At 37.2% G+C, this 22,014-nt stretch overlaps 1 protein-coding gene across 1 annotated transcript in view; it reads right to left on the reverse strand.

Annotated features, from left to right (window-relative positions):
* LOC150106454 (disintegrin and metalloproteinase domain-containing protein adm-2-like) overlaps window positions 1–22,014 on the reverse strand; it is a 279,900-nt gene that overhangs the window by 231,546 nt on the left and 26,340 nt on the right. The window contains exon 3 of the mRNA XM_090393007.1: window positions 19,767–19,838. Within this exon, the coding sequence (XP_090249133.1) occupies window positions 19,767–19,838 (72 nt within the window). The remainder of the gene's footprint in view (window positions 1–19,766; window positions 19,839–22,014) is intronic.

Here is a 22,014-nt window from a genome sequence, read left to right on the forward strand (position 1 = left end):
AGATACTCGAATTGGCTTAGCAAGCTCAATATTGTGGGAGCTTGGCTGTTCGGTAGTATTGAAGCGGGAGTTAAGCCAGAAGGCAAAGCTGGCTGTCTTCAATACAGTCTATGTCCCCATCCTCACCTATGGTCATGAGAGTTGGGTAATGACCGAAAGAATGCGGACACGAATCCAAGCGGCTGAAATGAGGTTCCTTCGAGGGGGTTGCGGGGCTGACAAGACTCGACAGAGTCAGAAGCTCTGCAATTCGGGAAACCCTCAATACTCAACTGCTGCTTCCCCGTGTTGAGAGATCACAGTTACGTTGGTACGGGCACCTGGTCAGAATGCCACAAGAGAGGCTCCCTCAGCAGGCCCTCTTTGCCAAGCCAGGTGGAAGGCCAAGGACTCGCTGGATAGATTATATCCAAAACCTTGGGTGGACACGTTTGGGAATCCCACCAGAACACCTGAGCTTGGTGCCAGAGGATCGTAACCACTGGAAGTTCCTCTTGCAGCTGTTGCCCCCACAACCCAATTAGGAAAAGTGAGCCTTGAAAATGTATGTATGTATGTATGTATTCCTCTTCTCTATGTAGCTGGCAATGTTGTATGCAATGTCCATCAGCATCATAATTATTCCTATCTTTGTGAGGGAGTGGTGGTGGTTGTGAGACAGCACAAAAGTATCATCCAATGTTAGTTTTTATTTTATACTTTTAGGAAATTATTGTGGTATTTATAGTGAAACTTTCAAAAATGTTTCTTCATTTAAATATTAAATTATGTTTCATTTTATATATCTCTGAACTTATGGTTCATGTTGCTCCTTTTGTAATCTTTGATATAAAGAGATCAACAAAACTTTTATTTTTATGGAGTATCCATGCGTCAAAACTTGGCTTTTGACTGGAGCATTTTTAAATTACAAAATTAATGAAATTATTATATATATATATATATATATATATATCAGCGTTTCCCAAATGATGGGTCATGACCCGGCACCGGGTCCCGAAAGCTAAATACTGGGTCACCTAAAAAAACTCTCGAAAGCCTAGATGTTTCGTTTTTGGGTTTTCTTTTTTTTCACGAAACTCTAAAATACAAGTAAATAGCGTTTAATCAGGACTAATGAATAAATAATTTAATTAATAGAGATGAAAAACGTGCTCCGTCCGTGTCACCATTTCACAGTCTCTTTGTTTGCGGTAAAGTTTGTTAATAATAAATGAAAACTCTATGAACATTCAAATCTGTTTTATTTTACCTATTGGCCATAAAAAGTTTAGTGGGTTATTGAAGATGAAGTATTAAAATAACAGGCCATAGGAAAAATAGTTTGGGAAACCTTGTTATATATATATATATATATATATTATTGCCTACTTTTGTGGCATTTTTGGCAATTAAGATCTTGGAAACTTGAAGTGGAGACTGTAGATGGTGATGAATGAATGATATTGATAAGTAAAATAGTAAGATGGAGCTCCACTGATTCTAAAAATTTGAAATCTGAGATATAAAAAAGTCTGAAGAATAAAAATGATACGATATTTATTAAAAGATGGAACATGGACAAAGAATACATTCAGTGATGAATGATGTGATGTGTTAATAATAAATGCACGATAAAAATGGTAAAAATTAAAATTTGAAATATATAAAATATATAAAACAAAAATCTAGAACTTCAGGAATGCAGTCATCAGAATAAAGGAACAGCATTTCGTAGTGCACATTATGTAGGCTGTGTGTCAATGCTGTAAAGTCATTTTGATTAGTTGAGGCTTTTGATATGAAGTAGGGGTGGTGGCTAGTGTTGCAATGCGTTTTTATTTCAATGGCTTCAGATAGTTTTAATTCTGTTTCATTTTTTGGAAGTTAGGAATGGTCACTTTCTTTATTTGTGGAACATGACTGCATTTGATTGCATGTGCTTTGGGTTTCTTATTATTATTATAAACACATCTAGGAAGTCAAGGACTTATCGAGGGAGGCTATAAATCACCCAAACAAGCTGTCATACCTTCCCTTAAATTCATTCAGACGAGATGCACTCACTACCCCTACTATTCCACCTGCTCACTGCTCTGTGAAAGAAAAACCAAGCTCTTACTTCTTTCTTGACTGCAAAGAAACTTAACTTCCATGGATGTCCCCCCCCATGTTCTCTCCCCACCTTCCATATAACAAAAAATTTCATCCGACAAGATCCTATAACACCCATTCAAAAGTTTATAGACCTCTACATATCATCATCTTTCTCCTGTTAACTAGTCTCTAATCCACATACTCACAATCTATCCTCATAGTCTAAATTCCATAATCCAGATATAATAACCCAGGAGAACAAATATGCACACAATAATCCAGGTGTGGTCTTACTAAGGCCTCACCTTGAAACCATTAACAGACAAGCATTTAAAACAGACTCAGGCAACCCATTCCATTCATTCACCACTCTCCAAGCAAAAAATCTAGTTCTCATGCCCTTGCTAACGACACTCTTACCCAACTTCCAGGGATGACCTCTTGTTCTACTCCCTCTAGCCAAGTATTGAAACATTCGCCCTGCATCAATCCTATAAAATCCTTTAATAACTTAAATGTTTCTATCATTTCCACTCCCTCTTTTGCCTATGAAGCAACTTTTGCAATCCAAAAACCCTCAATCTACCCTCATAGGAATCATTCCACAGACCACTCACCATCTTTGTCACTCACTTCTTGATCCTCTCCACTACTCCTCAAGAAACTGAGGTTGCCAGACCTGAGCACAATAATCCATGTGGTCATATAAGGCTTTATAAGAGGGGAATGATAACTCCATTATCTCTGTTTGTTAGTGTTCTTCAATAACCAAGTAATTCTGTGAGCTACCCTGGCTACTTTAGCAATGTGCCCTCTAAACTTCAACTCTCTATCTTATTACTACTACTCCCAAATCTATGGCTTCATCAATTTACTGGAGTACAGTTCCTTCAATGTGGTACACAGCTTGTAATCTTTGTATCCCACAATGCATAACCTTACACTTTACTTTTCCACATTAAATTGACATCCATATGTTTTTTCCATACTGCCAGTCTATTAAATCATTCTACAAACTCTCTACATCATCTTGATTAACTATTACCCTGCTCAACTTTGTGCCATCAGCAAACAACTGAATATCTCCCTTCCCTTGAATATCCCCCATAATTTATTAACTCGTGGGGGTAAGCATGGTTTAAGAAAATCTGCTTTAGATGGGTAATTTCTTAGTTTAAATTTTCATGAACTATTGTATATTTATATGCATTTATAGTTAAGAGAGTGCTACTGATTTTTTTAATGGCATAGGGAATGGATGGGAGGAATCAAAGTGTAGGAAGTCTATCATAAACTGACTAATGCAGAAAATCCTAAACTGTGATTCCTATCACCCCTATCTTTTTTATATCATAAATTATATTTAATTTTAGAAAGAAAGAAATGTTAACAACCACTATTATGCAAAGTGTCTTTAGAATTCATTTAGTCCTTTTCTAGACTGGTTTATGTTATCAGCATGGGACAACTGCATCTGATGATGAGTTCAGAGTGTTTTTTAAAGAACATAGTAACCAATATTATTATATTACATTTAATGAACGGTTAATGCTTTTTTAAGATACCAACCACTTAAGAACCTCACTATAAACAGACTGGCTTCAATTTTTTTTTTATCTTGCAATCCGGTTATGTGAATTTTAATCCTTAGGATGGGCCTTGATAAAGCTCTATACAACTGACTCTTGCAAGAGTAAACACTTGCAAATTCTTTGTTGATATGTTGCTATTCTAAAGAAATGTACTATAGCAAAATTATTCCTATGATTCACATGAGTTTGTATAGTGAGGAACAACTGTATATTAACCATATGTAGAAGAGCAAACAGTTCAGTCTCTTGCAATGTATGGTCTGTGAAAAAATACAAGTTTTGATATTAGTTGGTAATGATATAATAACTTCAGTGCAATTTTAGCATAATTTTAGTCAGGTTTTGTTGTAATTAAGTGTGGAGCGTTTATGTTTCAAAGTTAATCAATTTGAAGCACTTTTTCAGAATTACAGTTAATAATGACAGTTAGAACAACGACATCGAGATGCATGGCACTAAAGTTGAATGTATTGAGTGGTGTGGAACAAAAGAAGTGAGAGAGAGTGAAGATCTGTAGAAAGTGTGATATATTAATGGACTGTAGTGATTTGAATAAAAGTCGGGAACTAGAAGTGAAGAATACCAGATGAAAAGCAGTGATGGATGTAAGACTAAGAATTACAGCCAGAAGAATGAACATGACAATATGAGTATGGAGAATGTGATTGCGAATATGGAAATAATTAAAAAAGTAAAATGGGTATAATTACAGAAGCAGAAGTGTGACTGACTGATGAAGCAAGAGTTGGTGTGACTATGGAAATGGAAAAAAGTTGGACAAACAAAGCAATAGTGGAAGCGATTGCTGGAATGCAAGAGTTGAAGAATGAAATGATTAAGATGAGGAATGAAATGAGGCTATGAAATTAGATGTATGGTGGATACGATTGGAAGAGTACAAAAAATAAAAAGAAAGATTATTATTATTTTCCTATTCCCCATAGTCATAAGCCTCATTGCAGGAGGTCAACACTAGTGAACATAAACTCTATCATCCACAATAATAAATTTAGTTTAATCCTTTATCCAAGTGTAAGTAAACAAAGTTTGTGCCTGAAGTATCTTCAGGACTGAGGCAAATCGCAGTAAAGGTTGCCCAAGCTCTCATCACTCCTTGTCTCAGTATCTCCCATAATTTAAAGCACATATCCTTGTGGAGATGTATAATGCTATGCATTAAGGGAAGGGCCACTACCCAGACCAGTTTCGACCTTTATTGAGGTCTAGTCAGTGGGAGCCAGACCTAGAAGTGGTGATACTAAGGCAGAAGCAATGGAGAGGTCATATTTACTTATACAAGTTGCCAAAAGGTGTACCACCTTATTATTAAATTACTCTGGATTTAGAGAAAGATGTTGAAAGTTTACTTTCCACTTGGTTAGACTATAATAAATTTAGTTTAATCCTTTATCCATGTGTAAGCAAACAAAGCTTGTGCCTGAAGTATCTTGAGGACTGAGGCAAATTGTAGTAAAGGTGGAAAAAGCTCTCATCACTCCTTGTCTCAGTATCTCCCATAATTTAAAGCACATCTCCTTGTGGAGATGTACAATGCTATGCATTAAGGGAAGGGCCACTACCCAGACCAGTTTTTCGACCTTTATTGAGGTTTCGTCAGTGGGAGCCAGACCCAGAAGTGGTGCTACTAAGTGGTGATCCACCTTTACTATGAGATGCCTCAGTCTTGAAGATGCAAATTTTGTTTGCTTAGACTCGGATAAAGGATTAAACTAAATTTATTAGAGTCTAACTTCCAAAAATAAAAGAGTAAAACTTCCAACATCTTCCTCTAAATCCAGAGTAATTTAATAATAAGGTGGTACACCTTTTGGCAACTCGTATAAGTAAATATGACCTCTCCATTGCTTCTGCCTTAGTATCACCACTTAGTGGTAACCAGTGCAGAGAATATAGTTGAATTATTCAATGATCAGTTTATCTGTATATTCGGCTTCATGAAGGTGAAATCAGAAGCTAAAATGCAGAATGTATGGTGAAGGAGGGACTGATGGTGAACGAGAAGGAAGTATATGAGGAATTAAGCAAACTAGATGTTAATAAGACAGTAGGATTTGACAGTATATCTCACCAGGTCTTGAGGGAATGCCCTATGGAATTAGTTCCATGAATCTTGCAACAGGGCAAATCCCAAAGCAGTGGAAAGTGGGGAAAAATATTCCATTTCACAAAGGGAGGGGGGTGCAGATAAGATTAAGGCTACAAATTATAGGCCAATCTGTGTATCTGGGTTGTTAAGATATTAGAGGAATTAGTGAGGACTAGGATTTAGAAGTAGGTTGATAATAGCAGTATTCTTTATGATGGTCAGCATAGACATGTTAGAGGTAGGTTATGTTTCAGCAATTTGCTTATGTATCACAACAAGGTGACAAACTCACTTGATAAAGGAGATGTATATATAGTGGTGTACTTGGATTTTTCAAAGACCATTGATAGACCACTACATGACAAGCTGGTAGCTGAACTAAAACAGATGGGGATCAGATAACAGACTAGTAAGTTGGATAGCTGATTGGGTGTCAGACTGGTATCAGCAGGTTGTATATGGAAGAGTGGTATCTCAAAAGAGGAAGGTCACTAGTGGAGTGCCACAGGAATCTATTTTGGGACCATTATTGTTTAACTTGTATATTAATGACATCAAGACTAGCTTAACTGGAGATGTGCAGCTGTTTGCTGATGACGCAAAGTTGGGAAGGGCTATGAGAAGTACAGCAGATGTTGTGGTCTTGCAGAAGGATCTGAATAGACTATATGAGTAGGCAAATGATTGAAGCTATCAGTTTAATGTTGCAAAGTGCAAGATCCTGAAATTTGGTAAGCAAGGTTAGGATGCAGTATATACAATTAATGGAGACATTTTGAAGGAGGTGGAAGAGATGAGAGATCTGGGAGTGATGATGGACAGGAATGTGAAGTTTAGGGATCACACTGCTAAAATTGTAAGAACATCCCAATGGATTATGGCAATAATGAGTACATTGACATGCAGAAGTAAGAAGGTTATGGTTCCCCTGTATAAGGCTTTGATCAGGACACATATGGACTATTGTGCACAGATCTGGTCGCTTGTATTTCAGGGAGGGATGAGAATGTATTAGAGAGGGTCCAGATAAAGTTTACTATGTTAGTGTCAGGTTTATGGAATGTTAGATACGAGGAGAGATTGTGGGAATGCAACTTACAGAACCTCATGAATAGAAGATATGATTGAGACATAGGTTGGTGGGGGGGGGGGGGGGGGTTGTTACCAGATTAATGTAGAGAAGATATTTCATAGAGAGAGTGAGGGGGGGTGAAGGGTAGAACTAGAAGCTATTCATGGAAGTTGTATACAGAGAGCATGACCAGGGGAGTGAGAAGTATGCTCATTGCATGGAGAGAGTGACTGGTGAGTGGAATGCACTGCCTGAAAGTGTGGAGTTCGGAAACTGTAAATGGGTTCAAAGCAGGGTTCGACCTTTTGGCATAAGAGAGTAAAGATCTCCTGCGATGAGTCCTTTGACTCCAAGGAGGTCATGTGATAATAATAATTCTGACTTTCATTCATATTAACTATGAACCTCGTAACTATTATAAGAGAGTTATATTCATCCTTTCTTTTGCATTTTTGAAAATTATGGAGACAACAACCATGTTTGAATAAAAACTTTAGTTTAATATAACTAAAATCTACATACGACGTTTTGACCTTTATGTCAAGGTCATCTTCTGGAGCATACAACTATACACAGAAAACAAGCTACACTACAATCAAACTGGTTTGTTAAGGATACTGACCAACCGCTACAACAATTGTTGGCCTCACCTCTGATGGAAAAAAGTTATATTCATATTTTCTATTTGGTATAAATCTAGCAAAGCCTTATATTTTCCTTTTTAGTGCTGTTATCGATATTCATACTGCTTTTGTTGCATTCTTTCTATTGTTATTGATACTCAGCATCTCTAAACACTATGACTGCCTAATTGATTAAACTAATATGAACATGGAACTATTTGATGGAAAAAGTGCTCATGTCTATATTTAACTTTTTGTCATCATCTTAAACTCAAATAACTCTTTTTCAGATACTTATTCTCAGTACATGTCTAATCCATTTCCATCTATCTTTTTATTTTGCTAGTGATACTTTTTTTTTTCTCAGTTCCTTTTTTATGTCATCATATAAAAGACTGAGCAAAACATCATATAAACAGTCATCCCTATAAAAATATATATATATATATATATATATATATATATATATATATATATATATATATTACATGAAATATATTATATGAAGATTTGTGGGTTGCAGAAACTAGTTGATAGGCGGAAAAGGGGAGATATGATTGAGACATTCAAATTGCTAAAAGGATTCTATAGGATTAATTCAGAGGATATTTTTGAGATCAGGACTGGTGGTGGGAGAACTAGGGGACACCCATGGAAGCTGGACAAGAGCGTGGTTAGCAGGGGTGTTAGAGCTGGGTTCTTTACTTTTAGAGTGGTGAATGAGTGGAATAAGCTGCCAGAGTCTGTTGTGGGTGCTATGACAGTGAGCGAGTTCAAGGCAAGGTATGATAGATAATGTGAGAATGTTGAACAGTTGTGTGAACATGATGTTTAGGGCCTCTCTCGATGAGTCTAAGGACTCCCTGGAGTAGCCCGTAGTAATAATAATAATAATTACACAGAGAGAGAGAGAGAGAGATTTGAAATCTCTCTCTCTAGCTATATTCTATCAAAATAACTATATTTTGATTTTCCTGCTATATTCTATGTGAAATACAGCACCAATGATATTAATGTCACAATAGCCCTTTAATCTTTTGATCTGAATCTTCTTTATACAAACCCTATTAAAAGTTCACCCATCTATGTATAAAGATTATAACAGATATGTTACTAGTAGAGATTATTCAATGTACATGGATTTCAGGTAGGTACTAACTGGATCCAGTGGCATTCCATGTTATCATAATCATACAGAACATCATATAAGTAGATGATGATCCACATCCTGATCTCCAGATTTTTTCACAATGCGAGTGATTTGAACCTGCCAATCCAAACAAAATATTTGTTTAAAATACTAAAATTATTCTAGTCCTAATGTATAACAAATGATGATGACATATAAATGGACTAAACAAAAAAAAAGTATCACTAGATACTTTTTTTTGTGACAGAGAATGACAGAAAAAGAAAGAAGAATGGCTAGTTGAGATTGCTGTAGAGAAGCAGAATTAGAACCACAAGAAAGAGGTATCTGGAAGAAATGGATCTCGGTCCTATGTGCCATGAGGCATAAAGAGAATGAATAAATAATACAAGTTGACAGTATGCAAACATACCATTCATTATTATTTTCTAATTATTTAAGAAATATGACTAAATGAGAATGTGACTCAATTTTGTTCCCCTGGTGCAAAACTTGATAGTATTAGTGAAACTGTCAGGTGAAAAAAAATCAATTGTTTATAAAACCATTAATGACTTCAAAGGTGAATAATATTGTATGCAAGAAGATATGAAAGTTACTGGAAGAAATGAAACAGAATGAGCGTACAGATTATAATCCTGCTGCCATGCTAAGACAGAAGTGACTTGAGGAGAAGAGCAATGAATCAATGCATAGGTGCAGAAGGAAAAGTGTGCAGCTTTTGTAGACTTATGAAGTGAATTTGATGGACAGAAGGACTTACACAATGCTGATGGATTGCACTTAAATGGATTTGGAGTTAGATGTCTCAAAGAAAGAATTATGAAATTACAAGAAAGCATATGTGGAAACACAGTCCGGAAAAGCTACTGAGGGAATGCAGTTGAGGTCGCATGCAGGTACTAATGAGGTGAGTGAATGTGAAAAAAGACTAATAAAATACAGAATCTAACCTCTCAAGTGAAAAAATTGAATGGAGTAGTCAATACAAGGTGTAAAATGAAGTTTTGGGCTTAAGAGGATACTACAGTTTATGTACACGAATACCAAAAGTATCAAAATAAAAGCAAGAAGTTTTTGGCATTGGTTGGTGCAACCTCATGAAAAGTACATAGAAACAGTGAGACTTTGTTGGTCAGATGATGTACTTCCAGGGATAGAATATCAGGAGTTTAGTATTTCTGGAAAGGGTGCTGCTGCTGATAGCAGATGGCTGTTCATCTGCTGTCATCAGGGGATCATCAAGAAGATAGATGTGGAAGGCATTTTATTTGATACAAACTAATGTGGGATAGAGGTCAACAGTTGGTTGCTGCTGTAGGTCAGGGGCTACAAGATACATGCAGCAGCAAATAAGCTCAACGTGCAGGGTCAAGTAATTATTATGGTGGAATTCAACTACAGGATAATAGATTGGAGGGAAGATAGATCAAACAGTTCAAAGGAAATGGAAATTCAGTTACTAAAAGATAATTACTGGAAAAAGCATGTGATGGTAGCAGACTCAGGGTATCCAAGTGTAAGCAAACAAAGTCCGGATGTGAAGTCACTTCACGACTGTGCTACTTGTATACAGAAGCTAATGACTTCACATCAATTGCCTTGGTATCCCATAATGCAATGCACATATCCTTACAGAGATGTATAACACTTTGCATTATGGGAAGGGCCATTACCCAGACTGGTTTTGACCTTTTACTGAGGCCTCATTGAGGATTTTTATTGACCTTTATTGAGGACTTCACGCACAAACTTTGCTTACACTTGGATAAAGGATTAAACTGAGAATAAAACTTCTTGGCATCTTTAATTTGTAGTATAAGCCAGTTGTTAAAAATGTAACAGTGTGCTCCTACCTAAAGATGAGTTCTCATCTTTGGAGATGCAAGCAGCTAGAAATGTTCACAAGTGTTTCCACTTATTATTACATGAACCTCCATGGAGTCCCAGAACTCATTGTGGGAGGCTGCTCTATGCTACACTACCATCCATGAAGCACAATCCACCTATACTAAATGGTCTAGCTCCAAATACACAGTATTTTTGTCTGCTAATTGTGCATGTGTTCTATGGATGACTTGCTTGTTATGTGGGACTCCCAAGTTTCAAACAGAAAACATCCCGCTAACTCTATATGAGACTGGCTAACTCACCTAGAGTTGAAAGATTAAAGATTTCATTAAGGTCCTCTTGAATCAAATGTAGTCACTTCCAATTAAAGTACCCATGTCCTATCATTCTTCTATTTGTGATAGAGAAGCTCCAAGAGAGCTGCATATCACAAATTTTCACAGTAATCAAATCGATTCATTATCTATTAGCAATAATGAATACACACTGAATATTGTGTGCATTCATTGAACACTGTAACAGTGTAATACTGAATGAATACACATTAATAATGAATACAACCGATGCTGTTCAAGGAGAACAAAGCCCTGGACTGTGGAGTAATGGAAATCAGTCTGCTGGAGTGAAAAGTCACTTTACATAATCTGTCAGTCTGATTAATAACCTGGGAATACTTTTAATACAAATCTGTTGCCAAAATGATAACATTTGCAATTGGCAGTGTAACTCAGTGCTCTTCATAGAATAGACTGGAATACATGAAATCTAAAAGTCTGGTCTGGCACAGCATGGTAGTGATACTAAACACAGTACCCAGTGGGATAATCATCTTTCCATAGAAGCAGTTTTAAATATGAATGCCTTTTCAAAGAAAGTTGTGAAGCCCTTTTACATTGACCTGGCCTGAATTTGAATGATTATCACTCTATCCAAAAGTTTGGGAGATTCTCATTTTATGCAAACATTAAAAATAGTTTTAATATTATTTATTAATATTAATTTCTAGCATGCAGCAGCTGTTTTTAATTGGTAAACTGATTGTTGTATGGACCTTATATTCCTGTTCTTTGATTTTCTTGTTGTTTACACACAGTGATGATATACTGTTATTTTCAGTATGAAATATTTACTTTCATTAAAGTTTATTACTATGGTTACCATGTAATTTTGTTATTTTATAGTTATGCCACATGTACCTTTAAATTTGCCACCATAAAATTCATAAATAATATCAGAAGCTACCAAAGCAATCATATCTCCCTAAAAACTTATGAACATTGGAATCAAAAATGCAGACTTCACAGATCATCAACTTTACAATATGATGACACTATACCTCCATAAATCTAAACCTTACCAAACTCTGTACAAAAAAAGAACCAAAAGAAATACTCAAAGAAAAAGGCCTAAATACTATCGACCTTCTTTCATCCTCCAAACAGATTATTTGTTATACAGATGGATCGTCAGACACCAACATGATTAATGGAGGTGCTGGTGTTCTCCTTCTACTCCCGAAAGGTGAAAAACTTTCAATAAAAGTTGGATCTGGGAGAATCGCTTCCAATTTTACCAGCGAACTTTATGCAATAAATAAAGCACCTGAAGCCTACTTAAAATTATCATGATCTCAACAATCTGAGGGAATTATAATTTACAGTGACTCAAGATCAGCTATGAAGGTAATCGAAAATGGCAATAGCTCACACAAGACACCCATAAACTCTTAAATCAATTAAAGTATTTAGGAAAAAGTTGTATTTTACAATGGATTCCTGTTCGTGTAGGCACTAATTACAATGAAGCAGTTGATAAATTAGCAAAAGAAGCCAGAGAACTCAACCAAGAAACTCACATGATAACTCTTGCTGATGCTAACGCACTAGCAAACGCTAAACTACCACTGAAATCAGTGATACAACATCAAATTCCTGAAATCAAAGCTGACAGAAAGACCTCCACCACGATAGGAAGACTACGAACACGACATTATAGAGGAATGAATATCAATAGAGATGATACGAGAACATACAGAAACTGCAACAACTGCCCCAATACTGAACTGATGCCCACTCACATCTTTACCTGTCCAGCAATTACAGAAGCTTTGCAAGAAATAGATCCTATCCTGAACAACAGCTCTATACAAATAAAATCATCGACACAGCCAAAGCAGTTCAAGGAGCACATGGAAACATCTAAGACTCTTCAAAGGACAAGACAACAACAACAACGAGAACAGCTGATCCTCACTATGACAAATTGCTGAAAAATCATGATCAAAGTGACATAGGTACAGTCCCCCACATCATAACAGTTTTATGATAGTGACCTTGAAAAGCCTTCAAAAATATGACATTCTGTCACTAAGTAAATATAAACATCGTTTAAAGAGAATAATAATTATAGTGGATACTTAACAGGCCCAATCTGAATCTGACTGATCATCTGTGAAATGAACTGGTATACAGGATCAGGGCATGACCAAGACTTCAATTGTAGAACTACTGATGCTTCAAACAAAAAAGTGAAGCAACAGAGTCAACTTTCTAACAGAAATTAGTACAGCTTTTTGCAGCACATGGAAGTGGTTATTATGGCTGAAAATAGAATACATATTAGTTATTTCTGTCAATCATGATGAATTTTGTTATATATGCAAATATCCCATGATTTTGGTAGAATAGTGTATGCTAACTGATGATCTCCCTGTAATAAATTGTGCTGATCTCTAAATAGAAACACCCATTTCTATTAAACCAATCCTGAAACCTGATCTCCAAAAATTTGCATGCAAAAGAAAGAATGAATGCGAAAGAATAACTTTATTGAATGCAGATGGTACTCAAGTGTTGAATGCTAATGAGATTGTTCAGTTAATGAGTGCTCACTTTGCTAAGATATATCAATCAGGTGTATGTAAAATGGTGCTACATTGGATGAAGAGTTAGAGGTTCATAAAAATGAGGTTAAAGTGCTGTTGCATAACCATTTGAATAGGTTATGCAACATTGTTGCATAACCAGTTGAATAAGCATTTGTCTATAGGGACAGATGGAATATCAGCCTGTTTGCTGAAGGAATGTTCAGTCAAATTGGCAAGGCATTTCACATGTTTATATAACTTGAGTCTCAGCTAAGGAATGATACCACAGGAATGTATGATAGTTCCATTGTACAAGGGTGGTGCAAAAACTGATCTGTAACTACCAACCCATCAGTATCTCTGGTGTGGTAGCGAAGATTTTACAGAAGTTGGTAAGAACTCGCATACAGAAATGGGTAGAAAAACAAGCTATACTCTGCAAAGAGCAGAACAGGTTTACTAAAGGAAGGTCATGCTTTAGCAATTTGCTTATATTTTATAACAATGTTACAGACACGTTGGATAAAGGGAATGGATAAATTAGGATAATGTCGGATTTTTCTAAGACATCTGATAGGATACCACACAAAAGGCTGTTGCATAAAGTGGAAAATATGGGATTGGAATATAAACTCTTGACTTGAATCAGGGGGATAGTTGACAGATAGATATCAAAAAATGGTATATAGTAAGTGTGAATCTGCCAGGTTTAAGGTGACCAGTGGTGTACCTCAGGGTTCGGTCCTTGGGCCATTATTGTTCAATCTGTACATTAATGACATCAGATGTGCAATTGTTTGCTGATGATGTGAAGATAAGCAGGGCAATCAGGGATGCCACTGATATTCAGCACTTACAAAATGATTTGAATAGGTTGGAAATTTGGACAAACGAAAATGTGGCTGTCAGTTTAATGTTAGTAAGTGTAAAGTTATGCACTTTGGTGATTAGAGTTCCAGCGGCATATTATATTATGCAGAGTTATGCTACAAGAAACTGAGGAGGCAAGGGATCTTGGCATATTGGTGGATAGGAATTTGAAGTTCAAAGGTTACATAGCAAAAGTTGCAAATGCAACTCAGAGGATAATTGTGATGTTGAAGCGAACCTTGACATGTAAGGATAAGGAATTCATTTTGCCTCTTCATAAAGCTTTGATAAAATCACACCTGGATTATTGTGGGAAGTTTTGGTCTCTCAGGTTCCAAGGGGATAAAGAAGCTGTGGAAAGGATGCAAAGAAGAGGTTAAAAGATTATATGTAGATTATGGAATTTAGACTATGAGGACAGATTGTGAGTATGTGGATTAGAGACTCTGGTTAACAGGAGACATAGGGTGATATGTAGAGGTCTATAAACTTTTGAATAGGATCTTGTTTGATGAAATTTTTTGTTATATGGGAGGTGGGGGAGAGAGAATACGGTGGGGCATCCATGGAAGTTAAGTTTCTTTGCAGTCAAGTAAGGGATAAGAGCTAGGTTTTTCTCCCAGAGAGCAGTGAGTGAGTGGAATGGTTTGCCTTAGGAGTAGTGAATGCATCTAATGTGAATGAATTTAAGGGAAGGTATGACAACTATTTTGGGTGATTTATAGCCTCTCTTGATGAGTCCTTTACTCCCTGGAGGTCTCAAATAATAATAATACCTTAACCATTCCAGATACAAACCAGTCTAGTTTGCAACCTACTTTTTAAAGTGATACTATTTTACTTCCCTTCCACTCTTTCAGGACCTTTCTGTTACACACAAGTTTTGATTTTTTTTAATTAGGCTTCTTTTCCCTTCTTAAACATCACCTTTCAAACATTCTCTTTATACTACTAATATAACTACTAATATAACTAATATAACAATATAATTTATACTACTAATATACTAATATAATATAAAGGGGGTCCGCTTGGTGTCGCACTGATTAGATCGTCGGCTTGTCGAGAGCTCCTGAAAAGATTAGTATTATTTTGTGTTAACATTAGATATTTTACTAGAATTTTAAGTAGTATTGTTTGCTTTTTGTTTCTTAGTGTGTCTGTACAATTTTTGCGTGTTTTCTGTTATTTTAATTATTATTTTTAAGAAAAGATAGCGCACACATGGCACCGATAAAGAAAAAAATGGCGGCCAGATCGCCATGTTTGTTTAAGAGTTTTGATGTAAACGAATTTATGCAGTGTGCTGTCTGTGAGATGTATGCCTTGCGAAGAGCGGTGGGAGTCTGGTTAGAAAGTGATAGTGGAGTTAATATGTGTAAAAAGTGTAAAGAGAACGAGGACTTCAAGCGTGTTTCGTGTGTCGAGAGCGATATCGTGAATGATAGTCAGAATGTAGAAAATGGCGGTGTGCTAGAGAATTGCGTGGTAGTGCCAGATAGGTGTGATAACGTCGCCGAAAATGTAATTGAAGGTAGAAACACAGAAAGAATGGATGATTTGATCGATAACGAAAATGGTGAGATAAATGCGAGTAGCGAAATTGCCCGTTTGAATGGTGCCATACACAGAGCTAAAAGACAACTGGAGCGTATGGAAAAATGTGTGTTGAACGTACCGACAAATAACCGGCGGAAGTCTGCGACGGCAAATAATAGAATGTTTGCAAACGTCAATAAAATGAAGGAGCGAGTGCTGTATGGGGATTCGCTATTAAGAGGCGTAATAATTGAGAATTTAACGAAGTCGTACCAGCCGGGTGCGATCATAAAGGACGTCAGCGAATCTATTCGACTGCAAAAACAGAGGGTGAAAGAGATGATAATCGTGGCAGGAACGAATGATTTGAAACAGGACAAAATGGAAATGATAGAGGATGTGAGGGAGTTGTTTGAGGTAGCAAAAGAGAAGAGTGAGAGAGTTAGGATGGTGAGTATCTTACCGCGGTATGACAGTGAAGTGTTTAGAAGGAGGGCCATAATTGCCAATGACTTTATGCGTGGGTTATGCATGGAGAGTGGTGTGGAATTTGTGGATGTGTGGAATGAGTTCGATGGGCGAAAGGACTTATATAAGATGGATGGATTGCATTTGAATGGAGTTGGTGTACGGAGACTTGAAAGAGTGTTGATGAATGATGTGGAAGTGGATGTACAGACTCAGGGAAACTAGATTTATTAAGAGGGGGGGGAGTAGATATGCTGACTTTAGGGGGGCAGTTAAGTGTATGAATGAGTATATTATGCCCGAGCGAGTACAACGGACAACAAATCAGAATGGGATAGTTAGTATAAGGCATCAAAGTAAGGATGGGACAAATGGGCTTCTGCGATTCATGTACACTAATGCCAGGAGTATTAGGAACAAGAAGGAAGAGTTTTTGGCCATGGTTGGCACTTCCAGGCCAGAGGTTGTCGGTATTAGTGAAACATGGCTGACAGAAGATGATAAAGCTAGTGGGATTGAATGCGACGGGTATAGCGTGTTCAGGAGTGACAGGGTGAATAAAAAGGGGGGAGGAGTGTTATTGATGATAGCTGATGATCTTCAGCCAAGGAGTATAGAAGTTGAACTGCATGATGGGGAAAAAAGCGCATTTGAGGCTGTTTGGTGTGAGATAGAATCTAGCAGAACAAAATATACAATTGGGTGCTGCTATAGACCTGGTGATGGAGTGGATGGTGGGGATAGTATGCATAAGCAAATAGAAGAAATGAGTGGAAGGAGGGTAATTATTATGGGTGATTTCAATTATGGTAACATTGACTGGAAAGAGGAGAGGGCACATGGGAGGAAGGAATTGGATTTTATGCGGTTATTAAGGGACAACTATCTACGGCAACATGTATTGGAAAATACCAGGGGGCAGAGAGTGCTGGACCTAGTAATTGCAACCGAGAATGTGGCTGTAATGAACATGACCATATTGCCACCAATTGGTGAGAGTGACCATAAAGTCATGACTTGGGAGGTGGCTAAAGGAGTCGAATTTACAATTAAGACAGGGTACATGTGGAATTACCGGGCTGGTAAGTATGACAAGCTTAGGTGTGTGCTTGGCTCAATGCCATGGCATGTAAAACTGCAAGGGCTGGATGTTGATAGTGCATAGGAGGTGGTTAAGAACTGTTTGCAGGAGGCAATGGTTGACTGTATACCAAGAGTCCGAATAATAAATCAATTAGGGGTTAAATGGATGAATAACACTATTAAGCTTGAACTGCAAAAAAAGAAACAATTGTGGAGGAATTTTAAGGAGAAGGGTGACCATCAGGCGCAGGAACAGTATAAAGCTCAGGCCAGGATGGTAACAAGGGTGGTAAGAAAAGCAAAAGCAGATTACGAAAGGAAATTGGCCACGCAGGCTAAAGAGAATCCCAAACAGTTTTTTCAATATGTTGCAACTAAAAGGAAAAATGCTCATGGTAGAATGATCTTAAAAAATGCTGAGGGTAGGGAGGTAACTGAATCAGTCGATATTGTGGAATTACTGAGCGAGCACTTTGCAAGAGTATATCATCCAGGTGGAGACTTTGCAGGAATGGAAGAACCAACAGCTTATACTGGAATTGTGATGAATGAAGTAGAGGTAACTAGTCTATTACAGAACCTCAATGTCAATACATCCGTGGGATTGGATGGTATACCAGCTCGTGTCGTACGTGAAGCGGCCAAAGAATTGTCAGTGCCCTTGACCATTTTGTTTAATTTGAGCCTCAGGACTGGGTCAGTCCCAAGGGGGTGGAAAGAGGGTAAAATAGTTCCACTGCACAAATGTGGTTCCAAGGCTGCTGTTGAAAATTACCGGCCAATCAGCATAACAGGAATCATTATCAAGGTCTTAGAGAAAATAGTCAAGAGGAAAATACAAGATTGGATAGAAGAAAATGGGATACTGTATCGGGGACAGCATGGTTTTGTGAAGGGTAGGTCATGCCTCAGTAACTTGCTCACGTATTATAACACAGTGACGGCTGAACTGGATAAGGGTAATGGGTTTACGGTGATTCTACTGGACCTTGCCAAGGCCTTTGACAGGATACCACATGGAATTCTAATCAGTAAATTGGGGCATATGGGGATGGACGTAGGGTTGGTGAGATGGATAGGAGGGTGGTTGACGGAGAGATATCAGAGAGTGGTTTACTCAGGGGTAGAGTCCACAAGACGGCCTGTGACTAGTGGTGTGCCACAAGGATCTGTTCTTGGACCACTGCTGTTTAATTTGTTCATAAATGATATAGGAAAGGATCTGAGAGGAACAGTTCATTTGTTTGCAGATGATGCGAAGTTGGGTAGGGCAATAGTGAATGCAGATGACGTCAAAATTTTGCAGGATGATTTGGATAGATTGGAGGTCTGGGCTAAGGAGAATGGATGTCAGTTTAATGTGGCAAAATGTAAGGTTATGCATTTTGGGGTGAAAAGATTGGCGGCAGTTTACTGCATTGGTGGAACCGTGCTCCAGGAAATTGATGAGGCACGAGATTTAGGAGTGTTGGTAGATAAGGAATTGAAATTTAGGGGACACATTGCAAAAGTGGCCAAATCAGCTCATCAAATCACTTGGTTGCTGAAGAATACGTTGACAAGCAGAGACAAGCAGGTTATTGTCCCTCTGTATCGAGCCTTGATAAGACCCCATCTAGACTACTGTGCTCAGATTTGGTCACCTAGGTTTCTTCTTGATGGGGAGGAGGTGGAGAGGATTCAGAGGCGAGTGACCAAGATGATAGCAGGTTTGTGGAATGAACCGTATGAGAACAGGTTGAGGATTTGTGGGTTGCAAAAATTGTTTGATAGGCGGAGGAGGGGAGATATGATTGAGACATTCAAATTACTGAAGGGTTTCTATAAAATTAATTCAGAAGATATTTGAGAACAGGGCTGGTTGTGGGAGGACTAGGGGACATCCATGGAAACTGGGCAAAAGTGTGGTTAGTAAAGGTGTTAGAGCTGGGTTCTTTACTTTTAGAGTAGTGAATGAGTGGAATGCGCTCCCTGAGTCTGTGGTGGATGCTGTGACAGTGAATGAGTTTAAGGCGAGGTATGATAGATACTGTATGAATGTCAAATAGTTGTGATGAATATGATTTGGGTCCTCCCTGGAGTTGCCCGTAATAATAGTAATAACTAACAACACCTTTTTCTTAACTGCTTGTTTAATCTCAATAATTTATCCATTTTACACCTACCTTATGAACGCAATAAATAATATAAGTGTATAAAAAAAAGCACTTGAAGATTTTCTTTTTCCACACACACATCAAAACCACCTATAAATGTCTCTCCTTCCTTGTCATCATATCTACTTTTGGCAAGTGCATCTTCTCAAGCAAGGTAATATAAAAATAATGTTATAATAACCTCCTAACATTTTTGGACAACACTTTTCCATGTCACTAACATGGTATTGCTGTATTTTTATTTTATTTTTTATTTCATTTAAACATGAAAAAGTTCTAAATAAAATTTTATATACAAGAATAAAATACTCACTCCATACAGAATGTTAGCAATTTCAAGCGTTCTACGGAAAACAGCCTCTTTGTCTTCATTCAATTCGATGAACTATAAAACCAAACCAAACATACTTTTTGATTTAATATCAGAAAATTATTTTTGCTAAATCTATGATTAATTGAATATAAATACTTTTATCTTAATTAGAATATAAAATGCAGTCTATTATATCGTGGACAGTTTCAAATGAACAGGCTTATGCATTTTTTACAGTGATCTTTTAATTATCAAACATTCAATTAACCAAAACATGAATGGGTTAGTGTGTCAACTGAGTTTCATATGGCACCATGTAACTATAGTTTCAGTTATTCAACTCTTGAATTATTGGATTAGCTAATTGCTCTCCTGCTGTCATTGGATAAACAAGGGATTACTGTATTAGAGAGCAAATCACACAGTGTACTTGATTATTCAGGTACAGATAATGTGCAAATTGAATAATTTGCAGATGACTTGTGCATGATTCCTTCTTTAATTTACGAAATACTGGATTCATAAAAGCAGATATATCTTTGAGCATACAGGAAGTGGCAAATGTGTTGTTTGCCATTCCTTGTGTGGATAATAAACAATAATCCAAGAGTGGTAAGTGTGTTTGTGAGAAGAGACATTTCTTAGTCTGTCTAAAAATGATCTGTGTGTTTCTTAGTAATTTCTTGTCATTTATAAGTTTTCTAAGTGCAAAATCCAGGAAAATGTCTCAAAAAAATGAATAAGCAGAAGCTTATTCAAAATTGTTGGAATAAGTGAGACATGGTTAGATGAGGACAGCATCCTGACAGGAATAGAGATGAAAAGATATGTGTTTTGTGAGGATAGAAGGTGGTAAAAAAGGGAGGGGTGGAGTGCTATTGATGATAGAGAAAGAGTTATGTCCATATAAAGTAGAGATGCAAGAGGGAAATGGTGCCAGTGGTTTTGAGGTGGTATGGTGTGAGATAGAGGTGAATGGAATGAAATACTTGGTTGAATGTTGTTATAGACCAGGAAATGTAGATGGCAGTGAATATGAAATGTATAATCAAATTAGCCAATCACTCTTTTCTTATTTGCTTGGGTGATTTTAATTATGGCAATATAGACTGGAATGATGAGATAGCAACTGGAAGTAAAGAAAATGAGTTTCTTGAGTTTTTGAGGGATAACTACCTCAGACAGTATGTAACAGAAGGCACACGAGGATTGAGGGTCTTGGATTTGGTCATCTCATCAGAGGATGTAATTATAAATGAGGTGTCAAATCATTCACCAATTGGTGAGAGTGACCATGAGGTGATTACCTGGATGGTTGCCAGCAGTGTGAGGACCTCTGTGAGAAAAGGGTATATATAGAACTATAAGGGGGTGATTATGAAGAGCTCAGGAGACAGCTTGCGGGTGTAGCATGGAATGAGGAGTTAGCTGGAAAAGAGATCAATGCAGCTTGGGGAAAATTTTCAAAAACTATCTAGTAGATGTAATGTCTAAATGTATTCCAAAGGTGAGAAGGTTAAATAAGGTAGTTGTAAAATGGATGAATAAAGAGATTAAGCATGCAATACAGAGAAAAAGGGCATTATGAAGGCAGCATAAGAGAAGTGAAAATAACCAATTCCATGAAGACTACAAAGACCAGGCAAGATGGGTGACTTGGTTGGTAAGGGTAGCTAAAGAGAGGTATGAACAGCAGTTAGCTAATGAAGTCAAAAAGAATCCTAAGGAGTTCTTTTGATATGTAGCCATCAAAAGAAAGAATTATTATGGAAGGATGACATTGATTGGAGAAAATGGTATAAAGACAGCTGTTGCAGAGATACTTAACGAGTAGTTCATAAAGGTCTTTCAATCTTGTGAATGTGACTTCATGGAGAGATCGAGAACAGTTGATGATGGGGAAGAGACACCGACTGTAAGTGAGCAAGAGGTGTATGGGGAGTTGAGCAAACTAGATGTAAATAAGGCTGTGGGACTTGATAATATATCACCACGTATTCTGAAGGGAATGTGCCAGGGAGTTGATGCTGGCCTTGACATTTTTTTTAATATGAGTCATGCACTTGGTAAAGTTCCTAAGGAGTGGAAGGAGGGCAAGATTATGCCACTTCATAAAGGAGGTGATAGAACTCAAGCATCAAACTATAGGCCTATCTGTGTGTCAGGTGTTGTAGTTAAGTTGTTGGAGAAGCTTATGAGAACTAGGATCCAGAATTGGGTTGACAACAATGGTATTATCTTTGATGGA

Source organism: Typopeltis vanoorti, chromosome 5 (genome assembly GCF_054136105.1).
Source record: "Typopeltis vanoorti isolate ZY-2024b chromosome 5, IOZ_Tvanoo_1.0, whole genome shotgun sequence".
NCBI lineage: Eukaryota > Metazoa > Arthropoda > Arachnida > Uropygi > Thelyphonidae > Typopeltis > Typopeltis vanoorti.